The sequence below is a fragment of the Lithobates pipiens genome, unplaced genomic scaffold (assembly GCF_037356315.1).
Source record: "Lithobates pipiens isolate NorthernLeopardFrog02 unplaced genomic scaffold, aLitPip1_a1.2 Scaffold_30, whole genome shotgun sequence".
Taxonomy (NCBI): Eukaryota; Metazoa; Chordata; class Amphibia; order Anura; family Ranidae; genus Lithobates; species Lithobates pipiens.
The window spans coordinates 113,467,841-113,485,102 of NW_027507791.1; the positions used below are offsets into that span (position 1 = coordinate 113,467,841).

At 45.6% G+C, this 17,262-nt stretch overlaps 1 protein-coding gene across 5 annotated transcripts in view; it reads left to right on the forward strand.

Annotated features, from left to right (window-relative positions):
• DPH6 (diphthamine biosynthesis 6) overlaps positions 1–17,262 on the forward strand; it is a 186,876-nt gene that overhangs the window by 51,622 nt on the left and 117,992 nt on the right. For all 5 annotated transcript variants that reach the window (XM_077464771.1, XM_077464775.1, XM_077464773.1 and 2 more), the window contains one exon: positions 15,851–15,969. In XM_077464771.1, the coding sequence (XP_077320897.1) occupies positions 15,851–15,969 (119 nt within the window). The remainder of the gene's footprint in view (positions 1–15,850; positions 15,970–17,262) is intronic.

A 17,262-nucleotide genomic window follows, 5' to 3' on the forward strand; every position in this document is an offset into this window, starting at 1 on the left:
AAGTCCCAAAACCCCATTTCTTATTTCTCATTTCTCATTTGTATCTTAATGCAGACTTCTGGGAAAATCAGTGAGCCAATCACACAAGCAGGAAATGACATATCTGGAGGGCGATCTGTACACTAAAAAATGTATTTCTTTCTCGTACATCACGGGACACAGAGACTCAGTAATTACTGGTGGGTTATAGCGTATCACTAGGTGATTGGACACTGGCACACCCTAGACAGGAAGTTCAATCCCCCATATAACCCCTCCCCCTACTGGAGGTACCTCAGTTTTTTCGCCAGTGTCTTATGTGTTGGTCACAAGTAAAGATGTGCTGTGCTGAGCTCCGTTGGAATATCCTTACTGGGGCCAGCTATGCCACCGGATCCATTCAAATTGTCTTTTCCAGACCGAATTGGATGGTACCCGGGCCACGTGTCCGAAGAAACTAGGATTTACCTGTAACGCTTCTGTTTTTGGAGAGCTTGACCCTGGGATTCAGTATTTGTTTTTTTCAGCCCTATTCCTGGCAGGGTGCTTTACGGGCCCAGAACTGCGGATCCCCCTATTCAAGGGGGCCCCAGTCTCTGAAGGTCTTTTCCTAACGGAGCCCACCGTGAGAGGTGAAGATTGGGTCTGTTATTCAGACCCTGCAGCTGGATAAGATAAGGGAGACTCCCCAAGAATTTTTCTAATTCTAGTAGGTTTTTTCCTTTTAAGTAAATGCATGCTATGCCTATAGTCGCCACCGGGGGCGGCCAAGAGCACATACCTTTTCATGCCTGATCTGTCTGCTTGGTGTCCACGCTCTATGCTCCTCCAGCCAGGCTCCAGGAAGGATGAAGGTAAGGGTTTTTTTTCCTTCTGGGATTCTCCCTCCACAGATTAGGGGGCTGAGACAGGCCTGGGCAGAGAGCGGTAATATACCCCACCACCTGCCGGCGTCCGCCCCGTCCACCGCCGCCATTACAGAGGCTTCACATCCACCGTCCCTTCCCTCTTCTCTGTCCCAGCTTCCCTTCCATGCTTGCCAGCAGGGTTAGAGCCTCTGTTTGCGTAGGAAACGCTTGTTTTTAAAAATGAGCGGGGGCGGAAGTAGTTGGAGGGGGGTGGAGCACTAGTCTACACAGGCTTTAAAGTGCACTCTTTTTTCACATGAATATGGAGGGACACAGAGCTGACAGGCGCATGTGAGTGTGGGAGACACAGGCATTCCCAGCCAGCACCAGACTGAGTCTTAAGTAGCAGTGGCAGTTGCTGAACTACAGAATAGGGGCTTTAAGGGGTCCCCTTCAGGCTCTGAGGACCCCCCTCTGCAGCACCCCCCCCTGCAGGACCCGGGGAGGCTGGCCAGGGAGAGCCGTCGGGTCAGGGGCTGCAGCTGCTTCTGGCACTTCAGCCCCTGTGTACATTACACAGGAGGTTCTTTAATCAACCATAAACGGTTTAGAGGAAAGATTAGTGGCCTTAATCATATCTTCACTCAGTGGAAGAAAAAGCACTAGGCCCCCCTCTGTCACCCAGGACAGAGGGGTAAAGGAGAGGAATCCCCCTCAGAGGATGGGGAGGAAACTGACGATTCCATTTCTGGTGAATCTAGTGGAGAAGGGCCCTCTTCAGCTTCTCAGGATGAGAAAATGTTGGTGCAAATTCTTGCTGGATTGGTCTGTTCCACATTTAAGTTACCCGTACCTGAGTCAGTTAAAGAACTCACTTCTCTGGGTTCACTGAAACCTCCTCAAACTGCACATGCTTTTCCTGTTCATGGTTTACTGGAAAGGCTTATCTATTCTGAGTGGGATCATCCAGATAAACATTTTTTTTTCCTCCTAAAAAGTTTTCTACACTTTATCCTATGGAGGAAAAATTTACTAAGATGTGGGGATGCCGCCATTTTCTCCATAAACAAAAGCCTGCCTTGTCCTGTTGACAACGCTCAGATGCTTAGGGATCCAACTGATAAGAAAATGGAATTCCTATTAAAAAATGTTTTCTCCTTGGCAGGTTCAGTAGCTCGACCTGCAGTGGCAGCAATTGGAATCTGTCAATATTTGGGAGACCATGTTAAACGGGTGCTTAAAGCTTTACCTGAACAGCAAGCCCCGGGGTTAGCTAACCTTCCAGCGGCTCTGTGTTTTGCTGTTATCAGAGATTCTGTCCTTCAGACCTCTCGCCTTACGCTTGGATTGGTACACATGCGTAGAATCTTGTGGCTGAAAAATTGGTCAGCCGAATCACCATGTAAGAAACTCCTGGCGGGATTTCCCTTTCGTGGTGCAAAACTGTTTGGAGAGGACTTGGACAATTATATCCAAAGGATCTCTAGTGGGAAAAGCACCCTTTTACCAGTCAAGAAAAGGAGTAAACGTTCCTCCTTTAAACGGGTGCTTTCTACAGTGCCAGGGTCATCAGCCTCCAGGCAGTCACGACGGCCTCCTCCGTCAGGCTCTAAGGTTAAAACTCAGTGTCAACCCCAGGGACAAAAGAAGTCCTGGGGGAGAAGGTCTTCAAGGCAAAAAGCTAAGACCCCTTTATGAAGGGGCGCCCCCGCTCACTCGAGTGGGGGGAAGACTGCTAAAGTTCTCAGGGCTCTGGCAGGAGGAATTTCTGGACAAATGGGTGGTCTCCACAATAACGCTAGGTTACAAACTAGAATTCCATTTTCCTCGTTTCCTCAGATCAAATGTACCCAGAGACCCAGAGAAAAAGAAGTCTCTCCTTCTAGCGTTGGAGCTACTATTGTCGCAAAGAGTTTTCATGGTAGTTCCCATACAAGAGCAGGGAATGGGGTTTTATTCAAACCTTTTCGCGGTACCGAAGCCAAACGGAGATGTCAGGCCCATTCTAGATCTCAAAGATCTAAACCGATTCCTAGAGATATGGTACTTCCACATGGAATCGATCTGATCAGTAGTCTCCATTGTACAAGGAGGAGAACTTCTGGCATCAATAGACATCAAGGATGCGTACTTGCATGTACCTATTTTCCCTGCTCATCAAAAGTTCCTGCGTTTCAAAGTAGAACGCCACTTTTAGTTCGTAGCTCTGCCTTTCGGGCTAGCTACTGCACTTCGGGTGTTTACAAAGATCTTGGCCCCTCCTTTGGCCAGATTAAGGGCCCAAGGTATAACGATAATAGCATAACTAGGCGACATGCTCTTGATAGACCGGTCGGTAGCCCGCCTGGACCAAAATTTGGTCACCACAATCAACTACCTGGAATGCCTAGGTTGGGTCCTCAACTTAGAGAAGTCTTCTTTAAAACCAGTAAGAAGACTAGAGTATTTGGGTTTGGTCATAGATACAGCCCAGCAGAGGGTATTCCTACACCAAGCAAAGATCAGTGCTATAAGAGAACTGATTCAGGTAGTCAGGGCCAAGAAGGGTCCTTCTATTCGTCTTTGTATGAGGTTGTTGGGGAAGATGGTGGCTTCATTCGAAACAGTTTCCTACGCTGCAAAACAGTATCCTATCGGCCTGAAACAAGAAGCTTCAGGCGTTAGATTTTCCGATGCATCTGTCCCCTACAACGCGTCGGAGCCTCAGCTGGTGGTTGATACCTGAAAAACTGCGGAAAGGAAAATCCTTTTTACCAGTTACCTGGACAGTGGTAACAACAGATGCCAGTCTTTTGGGTTGGGTGGCAGTCCTGGAACAGTCGTCTGTCCAAGGGAGATGGTCCAGGACCAAGATAGCCTTACCCATCAACATTCGGGAGATCCATGCGGCGTATCTAGCCCTAAAAGCCTGGACACTCAGGTTGCAGGGTTTTCCTGTCAGGATCCAGTCTGCCAATGCCACAGCAGTGGCTTATATCAATCACCAAGGGGGCACCAAGAGTCGTGCAGCTCAGGAAGCTGGCAGGCGGACTACTTGAGCCGCCAGCAGTTAGTGCCAGGGGAATGGTCTCTCCACCCCGATGTCTTTTTGGCCATATGCCAAAGATGGGGCGGTTACGGAAGTAGATCTCTTTGCATCCAGGTTCAACAACAAGGTCGACAACTTTGTGTCAAGAATGAGGGACCCTCTTGCATGCGGGACAGATGCGTTGGTTACTCCATGGCATCAGTTCTCTCTGATTTATGCGTTCCCTCCTATTCTGCTACTGCCAAGACTGCTTTGCAGGATCAGGCAGGAAAAGAGGTCGGTGCTTCTGGTGGCCCCAGCATGGCCCAGAAAAGCTTGGTATGCAGAAATAGTGAAGATGGCGGTAGGCTCTCCTTGGACCCTACCGTCCCGTCCAGATTTGCTATCCCAGGGAACGGTATTCCATCCTACCATACAAACGCAAAATTTTACGGTTTGGCTATTGAAACCCACATTCTGAAGAATCGTGGGCTTTCGGGCCCTGTGATATCTACCTTGATTAATGCAAGAAAGCCAGTTTCCAGAATGATTTATCATAGAGTCTGGAAAGCATATGTCTCCTGGTGTGAATCCAGGGATTGGCACCCCAGAAAATATGTCATAGGCAGAATCCTCGAATTTCTGAAAAATGGGTTAGAGATGAAACTAGCCTTGAGTACCATCAAGGGCCAAGTCTCGGCCTTATCGGTTCTGTTTCAACATCCACTTGCTTCACATTCTTTGGTCTGAAGCTTTATACAAGGGGTAACGTGCCTTAATCCTCCAGTTAGGGCGCCTCTGAACCCCTTTACAAAAGCAGCCTTTTGAACCGATACATCAGATTCCCTTAGTTCTGTTGACAAGGAAATAAATGTTTCTGGTGGCCATTTCTTCTGCCAGAAGAGTATCAGAATTAGCGGCCCTCTCTTGTAAAGAACTGTATCTGATAATGCACAAGGATAGAGTGGTGTTACGCCCTCATCCTAGTTTTCTACTCAGGTTTTCATCTAAACCAAGATATTGTTCTGCCTTCCCTTTTTTTCCAAATCCCTGTTCTATGGAAGAGAAGTCACTACGTTCTTTGGATGTAGTGAGAGCACTCAAAGCCTATCTGGAAGCTATGACTCAGGTTCGCAAAACAGATGTTTTTTTCGTATTGCCAGAGGGTCCTAAGAGAGGACAGGCAACGTCAAAATCTACCATTGCTAAATGGATTTGACAAGTAATTATTCAAGCTTATGGTTTGAAGCAAAAGATTCCACCTTTTCAGATCAAGGCGCACTCCACTAGGGCTATTAGTGCTTTGTGGGCGGTGCATCACCAGGCCTCCATGGCTCAAATCTGCAAGGCCGCAACCTGGTCATCAATCCATACATTCACCAAATTTTATCAGATGGATTTGAGAAGGCATGAGTACATTGCCTTTGGGTGTAGTGTGCTGCAGGCAGCGGTACAGGGTCCTCAGGTCTGAGTACACCCTATGTTGTGTGGTTCCCCTCCCCTCAGATAGCATTGCTCTGGGACATCCCACCAGTAATTACTGAGTCTCTGTGTCCCGTGATGTACGAGAAAGAAAATAGGTTTTTTATAACAGCTTACCTGTAAAATCTTTTTCTTTTGAGGTACATCAAGGGACACGGAGGTCCCTCCCCTCTTCTAATACACTTATATTGCTTTGCTACAAAACTGAGGTACCTCCAGGGGGGGTTATATTGGGGATTGAACTTCCTGTCTAGGGTGTGCCAGTGTCCAATCACCTAGTGATACCCTATAACCCTCCAGTAATTACTGAGTCTCTGTGTCCCGTGATGTACCTCAAAAGAAAAGGATTGTACAGATAAGCTGTTATAAAAATCCTATTTTTTTTTTCCTCGGCCATGATAGGATTGAAAAAAAAAAAAAAGATTAGCAGCTTTAATCGCATCCCAGTGTGGAACAAAATCGACAGGTTCTCTTCCATTACTCAGGATCCTCAAACTGAGAAACTGGGGGGTGGGAGAAGATGAATTCCCTCAGGGGACCGTGGTGAGGCTGATGACTCCTCTTCCGAGGTGTCAAATGTAGGGGGGATCAGCTTTTACAATCTGTAAGATTGATGGCACAATTTCTTGCTGAATGGTCCGCTCCACATTTATTTACGCTTAACTGAGTATTTGGATTCACTAAAGCCTCCTCAAGCTGTGCATGCCTTTTCTGTCCATTCATTGCTGGAAAAGCCCTGTGTATCTGAGTGGATCACCCAGATAAGCATTTTTTTCCCTCCTAAACAGTTTTTTTTAACACTTGCTTAGGGATCCAATGGATAAAAAGTTCCTATTAAAAAACAAAAATACTTTTTTCTCTGGCAGATTGAGTGTCTCAGCCTGCGCTGACAGTAATTGGTTAATCGTTATCCTGTTCTAGTGGAAAGTACACCATTGTCATTTAAAAAAAAGGAGTAAACGTATTTTATTTGAAAAAGCGCCTTCTACTGTGCCAGGGGCCTCAGCCTCCAGGCAGTCACGACGGCCTCCACCGTCAAGTTCCTTATGAGGAGGCTCCTCTGCTCGCTCGAATACTTCTGCAGTTCTCAAGGATCTGGCAGGAAGAGTGTTGAGACAGATGGGGGACTTCCTCAATAGCTCCAGGGTACAAACTGGAGTTCCAAGAGTTCCCATCTCCTCGTTTTTTCAGATGAAACGTTCCTTAGGATCCAGAGAAAATAAGTATTTTTTTCAAGCATTTCACTATCTTTTTGCAAAAAGTGATCATGGTGGTCCCCATGTAAGAGCAGGGGTTGGGGTTTGGTTCAAACCGTTTTTTTTAAGGTGCCAAAACCGAATGGAAATTCTGGATCTCAAAAATCGACTTTGATACCTGAATATAACCGTTCTTTTTTCGCATGGGGTCAATCCAATCAGTTGTCTCCATCCTACAAGGAGGATAACTTCTGGCGTCAGTCGACATCAAAGATGCATACCTCCATGTGCCTATATCGGCAATGGAAGGGGAGGATACCAGCGCTCGCCAATGGAGAGGGGGTCCTGCAGTGGAAAGGTGGGACCCAGCGCTCGCCAATGGAAAGGGGGGGGGGGACACACCAGTAAAATCTACTTTTCAAGGTAGAAAATCTTCATTTTCTGTGTGTAGCTCAGCTTTTCGGTCTGGCTACTGCACCTTGAGTGTTTGCAAAGGTTCTGGCCCCTCCTCTAGCCAGATTAAGGGCCCAAGGTCTATCGATTATAGTTTACCTAGGCAATCTGTTCTTGATAGACCAGTCGGTAGCCCACTTAGACCAAAGTATGGTCACCACATTCAACTACCTGGAATTCCTATGTTGGATTCTCAACCTAGAAGAAATCTTCCTTAAACCATGAAGCTAGAATACTTGGGCCTGATCATAGATACACCCAGAGATGGGTATTCTTGCCCTCCTGGCAAAGATCAGCACCATAAAGGAACTGATTCAGGTTGTCGAAGCAAGATGAATTCTTCTATTCAGCTTTGCATGAGGTTGTTGGGAAAGATGGTGGCTTCATTCAAGGCCATTCCTTATTCTCAGTTTTATTTCAGACTGCTGCAAAAAAGTATTCTATCGGCTTGGAACAAAAGGGTTCAAGATCTAGATTTCCAAATGTGTCTGACATGGTGCACCAGAGCCTCAGTTTATGGTTAATAACCACAAATCTGCAAAGGGAAAAATCCTTCCTTCAGTTACCTGGGAAATGGGAATTACGTATGCCAACCTTTTTTGGGTTGGGAAGCAGTCCTGGAAAAGGCAACTGTCCAAGAGAAGTGGCCCAGATCAGAAATGGCCTTGCCCATTAACAAGCTAGAAATTCAGGCAGAGCACTTGGTCCCAAGGGCCTGAACGTTCAGGTTACTGAATTGTCCTGCCAGTATTCAATCCTACAATGCCATAGCAATGGCCTATATCAATCACCAAGGGGGCACAAGAAGTTGTGCAGCCCAGGGAGAGGTGAATTATATCCTATCTTGGGCAGAAAACAGTGTTCTTTGCCTATCAGCAGTCTTCATTCTAAGAATAGAAAATTGGCTTGAGTCGCCTGCAGTTGTTCCTGGGAGAATGGTTCCTTCACCCCGATATCTTCTTGTCAATATGTCAAAGATGGGGGATCCCAGACATAGATCTGTTTGCGTCCAGGTTCAACAAAGAAGTCGACAACTTTGTGTCAAGAACAAAGGATCTGCTAGAATGCGGAACAGATGCCTTGCTATTCCCTTGGAATTGGTTCTCACTGATTTATGCATTCCCTTGTATTCTGCCTGCATCCACGACTTCTTCGCAGGATCAAGCAGGAATGGAAGTCGTGATTCTTGTGGCCCAGGAGATCTTGGTATGCAGAGATCGTAAACATGGCGGTAGGGGACCCAGGGATCCTACCACCACGGCCAGACCTTTTCTCACAAGGTCCAGTATTCCATCCTACTTTACAAACACTAAATTTAACGGTATGGCTATTGAGACCCACAATCTGAAGAAGCGTGGGCTGTCAGGTTCAGTGGTGTCTACTCTGGTTAATGCAAGGAACCCGGCCTCCAGAGTCATATATTATAGAGTCTGGAACCCATATATATCCTGGTGTGAATCCAGGGGTTGGCACCTCAGGAAGTATGTCAAAGGTAGAATCCTTAACTTTCTACACATGGGATTAGAAATAAAGCTGGCCTTGAGTACTATCAAGGGCCAGGTTTCGGCCTTATTGGTATTATTTCAGTGAACACATACTTCTCACTCTTTGGTTCATAGCTTTATTAGGCTTAATCCTCCGGTTAGGTCACTCCTGAACCCTTGGGACTTGAATTAGTCCTGTCAGCATTACAGAAACAGCCTTTTGAGCCGATACGACATATACCCTTAGTCCTTTTGACAAGAAAACTAGTTTTTCTGGTAGCCATATCTTCTGCTAGAAGGGTATCAAAGTTGGCTCATCTTTCTTGTAAAGAACCATATTTAATTATTTACAAGGAAAAGGCTGTATTGCGTCCTCATCCTAATTTTCTAGCAAAGACAGTAAATATTGTCAGGTTTTCATTTAAACCATGATATTGTTCTAGAAAAGTCACTACATTCTCTTGATGTGGTGAGAGCAGTCAATCTATTTGAAGGCGGCTGCTCAGATTTGAAAAACGGATGTTGCCTGAAGGTCCAAAAAGAGGACAAGCAGCATTGAAATCTTTGATTTGACAAGTGATTATTCAAACTTATGGTTTAAAGAGGAAAGTTCCACCTTTTCATATTAAAGCGCACTCCACCAGGACTGTTAGTACTTCCTGGGCAGTGCATCACTAAGCCTCCATGGCTGAAACCTGCAAGGCCGCAACTTGGTTTTCAGTCCATACATTCACCAGATTCTATCAAGTAGATGTAAAAGGTCATGAGGCTATCGCCTTTGGGCGCAGCGTGCTGCAGGCAGCAGTAGAAGTCCTCTGGTCTCATGGTGCCCTACTTTTGTTGTGTCTCCCTCCCTTCAGTTGGCATTGCTATGGGTCATCCCACATAGTAACTACTATGGCTCTGTGTCCCGCCATGTACGATAAGAAAATAGGATTTTTTTAAAGGCTTACCTGTATAATCATTTTCTTTTAAGTACATCACGGCACACAGAGATCCCTAGTGGGAGTGGTTATGTAGGGAGTGGACTTATTGTCTTAGGGTGTGCCGGTGTCCATCACCTGAAGGTGGCCTATAACACACATAGTAACTACTATGGCTCTGTGTCCCATGATGTACCTCAAAGAAAAGGATTTTACAGGTAAGCTGTTATAAAAATCCTATTTCTTTTCTTACATCAGGGGACACAGAGCCGTAGTACTTACTACGTGGTTTATATCGGTTTATCAGGTGCTGTACACTGGCAAGCCCCTTAAGGCGTGAATTTCCCCCATATAACCCCTCCCACTACTGGGAGTCTTCAGTTTTTCGCTCGTGTCTAAGGTGTTGGGCATGTGTAAGGATGTGTTTACTGAGCTCCACGGGCAGTAATACTTTGATGCGAGCCAGCCATCCTGACCGGATCCGTTCTGATGTCTCCGTAATGGACTAAATGAACAGTACCCGGGCCTCGTCATCCGAAAACACTAGGTTTTGCTTGTGAATGCTTTAAAGCTGGGCCCTGGGATCCAGTACTTTTTGGTAGTGAGGCCAATAAAAGTTTACTGGCAGGGTCTTCTCGCAGGTCCAGGATTGCAGGATTACCTGAGTGTACCCCTGTTCCTAAAGGTTTCCTTTCAAGATCTCAGAGAATACCGTGAAGGGCGAAGATTGTTTTTTTTTATCTCTGATAAAGCCCTGTGGCGAGGAAAGGTAGGGGAGATTTTCTGCAAGGAATCTCTCCTTCCATGTATTTATGTTGTCGTGTCATGTCTATATGTCACCACTGGAGGCTGTATTGAGCACTCACCATTCTGATGCTGGAAACAGCAGAAGCTTTCTCTCTCCTCTCTCTGTTCAAGCCAGCTCAGGCCCTCAGGTATGAAGGGGGGTCTGATCACTTCCTGGCAGTGTCCTGGCTGGCATTCCCTTGAATGGCAGCCCGCCGCCTCTTTTTTTCTTAAAAAAGAAAAAAAGAAAAGATGTTGCCGGCGCTCATACACTTCCCTAGTTGAAAGGGGAAGGGGGGGCCGTTTTCGCGTGCGGGGGGGGGGGGCATGGCTAAACGGCGTCAGACACCGGCTACATGTGGAGGAAGTATTTTAAGCTACACATGCAGAGCTGCAGTCTGGCGGTGGAGGGACAGAGCAGAGTGGTTGCTGGTCAGGTTTGGTGACACAGGCCTCTCTCTTTTGTTGACAACATTGTACTGTATAGCTAGGACTAATAGCAGTTATTGTACTGTACTATAGCCTAGCAAGTGTTGCATTCTTTTGCTGGTAGTGCCTCTGCTTTGTACTGTAAGCTATGAGTGGCAAGGGGGCCAGGAACTCCTCTAAGGGTTCTGGGGGGTCACAACAAACTAAGACCCTGTCCAAAAGAATGTCTTCCTCTTCTGAGAGTGTCACATGTGAAGTGTTGTCCTCTACCATTGCTGGCTTAGAGAAAAAGCTTGATGCGATTTTATCCCTTCAGAGCGGGAACGCAGTAGATCCCCTTCAAGTGCTCCAGATTCTCCTCTGGAGGTTCAGGATGCTGGGGATGAGGCAGACCTTCCTAAAGATATGGAAGATACTGGCTTATCCTCTTATGAGGATCCTAACATGGAAGGAGTATCACCGCAAGAGAGCTTGCTTGTGCACACCCTCACTGGGTTGCAACGCAGGCTTCTGATGATCCCATCTCTAAGTTAGGATCATTAAAACCTCCGGCTGGAGATACCTTTCCTATCCATGCGTGGCTAAGAAAGCTTATGTATGCAGAGTGGGAGTATCCTGATAAGCAGTTTTATCCTTCTAAGAGGTTTGCCAAACTGTATCCTAAGGAAGAGGATTTCTATAAGAAATAGGGGATTCCAGCAGTTGATGCTGCGATTACCTCCGTAAATAAGAATCTCACATGTCCAGTTGATAATGCACTCATGTTGAAGGACTGTTGGAGCACCTTTCTAAGAACCAGATGGCTTTAGCAGGTTCAGCAGTGCAGCCGGTTCTGGCCACAATGGGTGTATCCTAGGCCATTAAGGAGCAATTTGATGAGATGCTTACATTTTTACCTGTTGAACAGGTTCAGCAGTATGCTGATTTAGCAGACGCACTGTGTTTCACAGTAGATGCTATGAGAGATGCGTCCATTCAGATTTTACATCTGATGTTGGGACTAGTGCATTCTCACAGACTTCTTTGGCTTAAGAGTTGGTCAGCCAAATCACCGTGTAAGAAGCTCCTAGCCAGTTTCCCTTTTCATGGTGAATGGCTATTCGAAGAAGATTTGGATAAATACTGTTGCCAGTAAAGAAGAAATTTAGACATTTCTCATTTAAGCGGGCCTCTTCTCCTGTATCAGGGACATCAGCCTCTAGGCAGTCCCGACGGCCTCAGCCGTCAGGTTCAAGGGGGAAACCCCAGGGACAGCACCAAGGTCAGAAAAGATTTTGGGGAAACAAGCCCACCAAGCAGAGTACTAAAGCCTCCTTATGAAGGGGCGCCCCCACTCGCTCGGGTGGGGGGAAGGCTCCTGCAATTTTCAAAGATCTGGCAGGAGCAATGTCAGGACAAATGGGTGGCTTCTGCGGTGTCTCTAGGATACAAACTAGAGTTCCGAGTTTGCCGTCTCACCAGTTTCTAAGGTCAGGGATTCCCAAGGACCCAGAAAAGAAGAAAGCTCTCCTTCAAGCACTGGATCATCTGCTAGCCAATGCAGGCATATCAGAGGTTCCCTTAGAGGAACAGGGCACAGGTTTTTATTCAAACCTCTTCACGGTCCCGAAACCAAACGGGGAAGTAAGACCTATTTTAGATTTCAGAGATCTAAATCAGCACTTTTGCATCTGATCCTTCCACATGGAATCAATTCGGTCTGTAGTAGCCATCCTCCAAGGAGGAAAATTTTTGGCTTCATTCGATATTATGGATGCCTATCTTTATGTGCCAATATTTCCTGCTCATCAGAGGTTTCTACTCTTCGAAGTAGAAAACCATCACTTTCAGTTCATGGCCCTGCCATTCGGTCTAGCCACAGCTTCTCGACTATTCTTAAAGATTCTGGCTCCTGCTTTAGCCAGGTTAAGGGCTCAGGGCATAATGCTCCAAGCCTATTTGGATGACTTACTCTTAGGAGATCATTCGGTTTCCGGGTTAGACCACGGTCTGGTGACAGCGGTAAACTACCTGGAATCTATAGGCTGGGTTCTCAACCTAGAAAAGTCATCCTTGAGGCCATCAAGGAGAGTACAGTACCTGGGACTAATCTTAGATACCAGGCAGGGAAGGATATTTCTACCTCCAAAGAGAATCAGTTCCATTGTAGAACTAATTCACCTTATCAGGGCAAAGAAAAAGCCTTAAATTCGGTTGTGCATGAGATTATTGGGGAAGATGGTGGCCTCCTTTGAGGCCGTCCCTTACGCACAGTTTCATTCAAGATTGCTACAAAGCAAAATCCCGTCAGCCTGGAACAAAAAGGTTCAGGCCTTAGATTTTCCGATTCAACTTGCTTCCGAAGTAAGTCAGAGCCTGAATTGGTGGCTGATATCCAGCAACCTTCAAAAGGGAAGGACATTTCTGCCTTCCACCTGGAAGGTAGTAACCACAGATGCCAGTCTTTCAGGCTGGGGAGCGGTCCTGGAAGAGGATTCTGTCCAGGGAAGGTGGTCCAGGTTGGAAAGGACCTTGCCTATCAATATTTTGCAGACTGGACGGCCAGACTGAAGGGCTGTCCTGTAAGGATTCAGTCCGACAAAGCTAAGGCTGTGGCTTACATCAATCACCAGGGGGGCACGAGGAGTTGTGCAGCCTAGAGAGAGGTGAATCACATTTTGTCATGGGCAGAACACAATGTTCCTTGCATATCGGCAGTGTTCATTCCCGGGATAGAGAATTGGCGGGCGGACTACCTGAGCCGCCAACAACTGTTTCCAGGAGAGTGGTCTCTTCACCCCCACATCTTTCTTGCAATATGTCAGAGATGGGGTACTCTGGACGTGGACCTGTTTGCGTCCAGATTCAACAACTATGTCGACAACTTTGTGTCAAGGACAAGGGATCTGCTAGCTTGCGGAACAGATGCATTAGTCTTCCCATGGGATCAGTGTTCTCTGATCTATGCATTTCCTCCAGTTCTGCTACTTCCGCGTCGTCTTTGCAGGATCAAGCAGGAACAAAGGGAGGTGATTCTCGTAGCCCAGTAGGCCTTGGTTCGCTCAGATCATAAGGATGGCAGTAGGAGTTCCCTGGACTCTGCCATCACGGCCGGACCTTCTTTTGCAGGGCCCGGTATTCCATCCTACCTTACAGATGCTAAATTTGATGGCCTGACTATTGAGACCCACATCCTAAGGGTTGTGGGTTATCTCCTTCAGTCATATCTACCTTGATTAATGCCAGGAAGCCAGCTTCCATGATCATCTACTATAGAGTCTGGAAGGCATATGTTACCTGGTGCGGATACAGGGGTTGGCACCTCAGGAAATATGTTATAGGTAGAATTCTTGAATTCCTACAGATGGGATTAGAGATTAATCTGGCCTTGAATACCATCAAGGGCCAGATCTCGGCCTTGTCAGTGATCTTTCAGCAGCCTTTAGCTTCTCACTCCTTAGTGCGTAACTTTGTGCCGGGGGTAAAACGGATCAGTCCTCTGATCAAGACACCCCTACATCCTTGGGATTTGAACTTGGTCCTGTCAGCTTTACAAAAGCAGCCTTTTGAACCTTTACGGGAGATTCCCTTGGTTCTGTTGACCAGAAAGATAGTATTTCTGGTTGCCATTTCTTCTGCCAGAAGAGTTTCTGAACTAGTGGCTCTATCTTGAAAGGAGCCATATCATATTATGCATAAGGATAAGGTGGTTTTAAGCCCTCATCCTGAATTCCTGCCAAAGTTAGTGACAAGGTTTCACTTAAACCAAGATATTGTTGTTCTTTCATTCTTCTTGATGTAGTAAGGGCGGTCAGAGTGTATTTAAAGGCGACCGCTCAGGTACGTAAGACAGATATTTTGTTTATTCTGCCGGATGGTACAAAGAGGACAGGCAGCATCTAGATCCACTATTGCCAAGTGGATTTGTCAAGTCATTGTGCAGGCTTATGGTTTAAAGAGGGAGATCCCTCCTTTTTATATTAAGGCACACTCTACCAGGGCGGTGCATCATCAGGCCTCTACGGCTCAGATCTGTAAAGCCGTGACATGATCTTCAGTTCATACATTTACCAGATGTTATCAAATCATTGTTAAGGGTCAGGAGGATTCTGCTTTTGGGTACAGCGTACTGCAGGCTGCAGTATAAGTCCCCTGACTTGCTTTGTTGTGTCTCCCCCCCCCTTCTGTTGCCTTTGCTATGGGACATCCCATGTAGTAAGTACTACAGCTCTGTGTCCCCTGATGTAAGAAAAGAAAATAGGATTTTTTAAATGGCTTACCTGTAAAATCCTTTTCTTTGATGTACATCAGGGGACACAGAGGTCCCTCCCTTCTTCTTATACACTTTGATTGCTTGGCTACAAAACTGAGGGCTCCCAGTAGTGGGAGGGGTTATATGGGGGAAGATCATGCCTTAAGGGGCGTGCCAGTGTCCAGAACCTGATAAGCCGATATAACCCACGTAGTAAGTACTACGGCTCTTTGTCCCCTGATGTACATCCAAGAAAAGGATTTTACATGTAAGCTGTTTAAAAAATCCTATTTTTTTAAATTCGTGCTGGCGGAGAGCATTCTAATCATAGTTTGTGAAAATGGTACCTGTGAAGGAAACGGTTAAACATTATTAAAGGATCAGCTAGTACTGTATGAAAATGCAATATATCCTAGAATTCTGCATCAATCTTTTACATCCCACTTTGGACATTTATAGGTAGGTCTCTCTTCTGGAATTTAGGTTCTGCCCTAACATATTTACTGGATTTTGATTTGGCCAGTTCAGTTTCCTAATGAAAATCCGTTTTTTTTTGCCTAATTTGCACACTGCCTTTTAAAACCCCTGGGTTCCCCAAAAAAATATTATTAGCATTTCTCTGATTATAAACTGCTAGAAATCTGGCTCACACTCACTTGCTGTTGAGAACAGTAAGCAGGTCCCAGCAGTGCTCACATGCCAATTCCCGAAGCTGCACAACCTTTGGATGATTGAAGTCAGCACGACTACACCTCGTTCACTAAAGTTAATTTTCCCTCGGCTTTGGTAAATGAGGTGAAGTTGTGCTGAATTCAGTCAGCCTACCCTGTGAAAATGCACTTTGAAAGTGTACATGCTCTACTCCTTTAGCAAATAAGGGCCACTGTGTTTCCATGCCTGTATATAGTGTCAAGAAAACTTTTCTAGATTACGTTTTGAGAAGAGATGTTACATGCAGTAGTATTTGTATGAAATTCTGATATATAAACATAGATTTTACGCTATTTGCCATTTGCTGTCTGTCCTGTACAGGTGTCAGCGCCTTGGTCTGCAGCCATTGGCTTATCTCTGGCGAAGGAAGCAGGAGGACCTTTTGGATGAAATGATATCCAGTGGTTTACATGCCATACTCATCAAAGTAGCTGCTTTTGGTATGAGGGAGCTGTCAATGGGAGGGCAGACAAGATAACACATTTATCTTATGCTGTATGTATTTATCCTATGCTTTGTCAAAATTCTGACCTCTGACGATGTAGTGTGTCACTGTAAAACCAATTACGGTACTTGTTGCAGAAAAATAGTATTACAATGGTTAGCAGTCTTTTAGGGTTATCTCACATCACTTGTGTTAGACTGTTGGGCATCCCCAACACAAAACAAGATAATTTGCCTAATTTCGCTAAAAAAAGTACTGCATGTACCACTTTTTAAAGTGTAGTGTGTCCAGACCCAAACTACCTCATTGCAACGCTGAATCAGTGCATATGTACTGTTTCTCCCAGCACACAATATCGGGCGTGCGTTCACCGTGGCTTGCTGTGTGAACGAGCCCTCAAGGACCTCATCAAAGCACTATTTGCATACAAACTAATTGAATTAAACATATAAGAAAAACAACAATCCACTTAGAAAAAAAAAAACATTTTATAGGGTTCCAATGTATTGTTGAGTAAGGCTGGCCATATGTTATACAATTGTCATGTACATTTTTCCTTTACATTTACCAAAACCTATAATATGAGGCCAAACCTAAACACTTTTTTGCAATCAGACAGGCCTTTGTACTAAATAGTTGAAGGTGAATCTAAAGGAAATTACACAAGAAAATGATATAATGTAAGGCAGATCAAATTTTTTTCACTTTCCATAACTTCTACCACAGTTGAAAGGAAAGAATATTGCTTGATTCCTCCATTAACACAGTTAGTGTTGATGGAGGAATCCCTCCCTCATGCAATATTGTATTCTGCCTGCAGGGGAGCCTTACCTGCTGGCAGAACACAATGATTAGTGTTCCCGGCTATAATGGTGGTACTAATCATTTGGGAAAAACCTGACAGGCTGATTACACACAAGTTGATCCATAGATCGACCAAGGTGCCCATACATGGATCGAAAATTCCCCCAGTCCCTGCTGGACCGGCCAAATTCCAATCTATGTATTGCTGACTTAAAGCGTTTGTTACCCCAACATTTAATATTCCTGATACTTGCCTGATGTACCATGTAATTGAAAAAGAATCCTATTCTCTTTGTATTGCTTCCCTTCTGTGAAATTGCTGGTGTTCCTGTCAGTCCCTCTGCTTACCTATTAAAAACTGAACACACTAAGCAGGATAACACACGGTGATCGGTTCTCTAGCTTTGCTGGGAACTCGGTCTGCTCTCCTCTGATGATTAGACTTGTAACCCTCCCCGCGCAGGGCCTGTCACTGGGAAGCTCA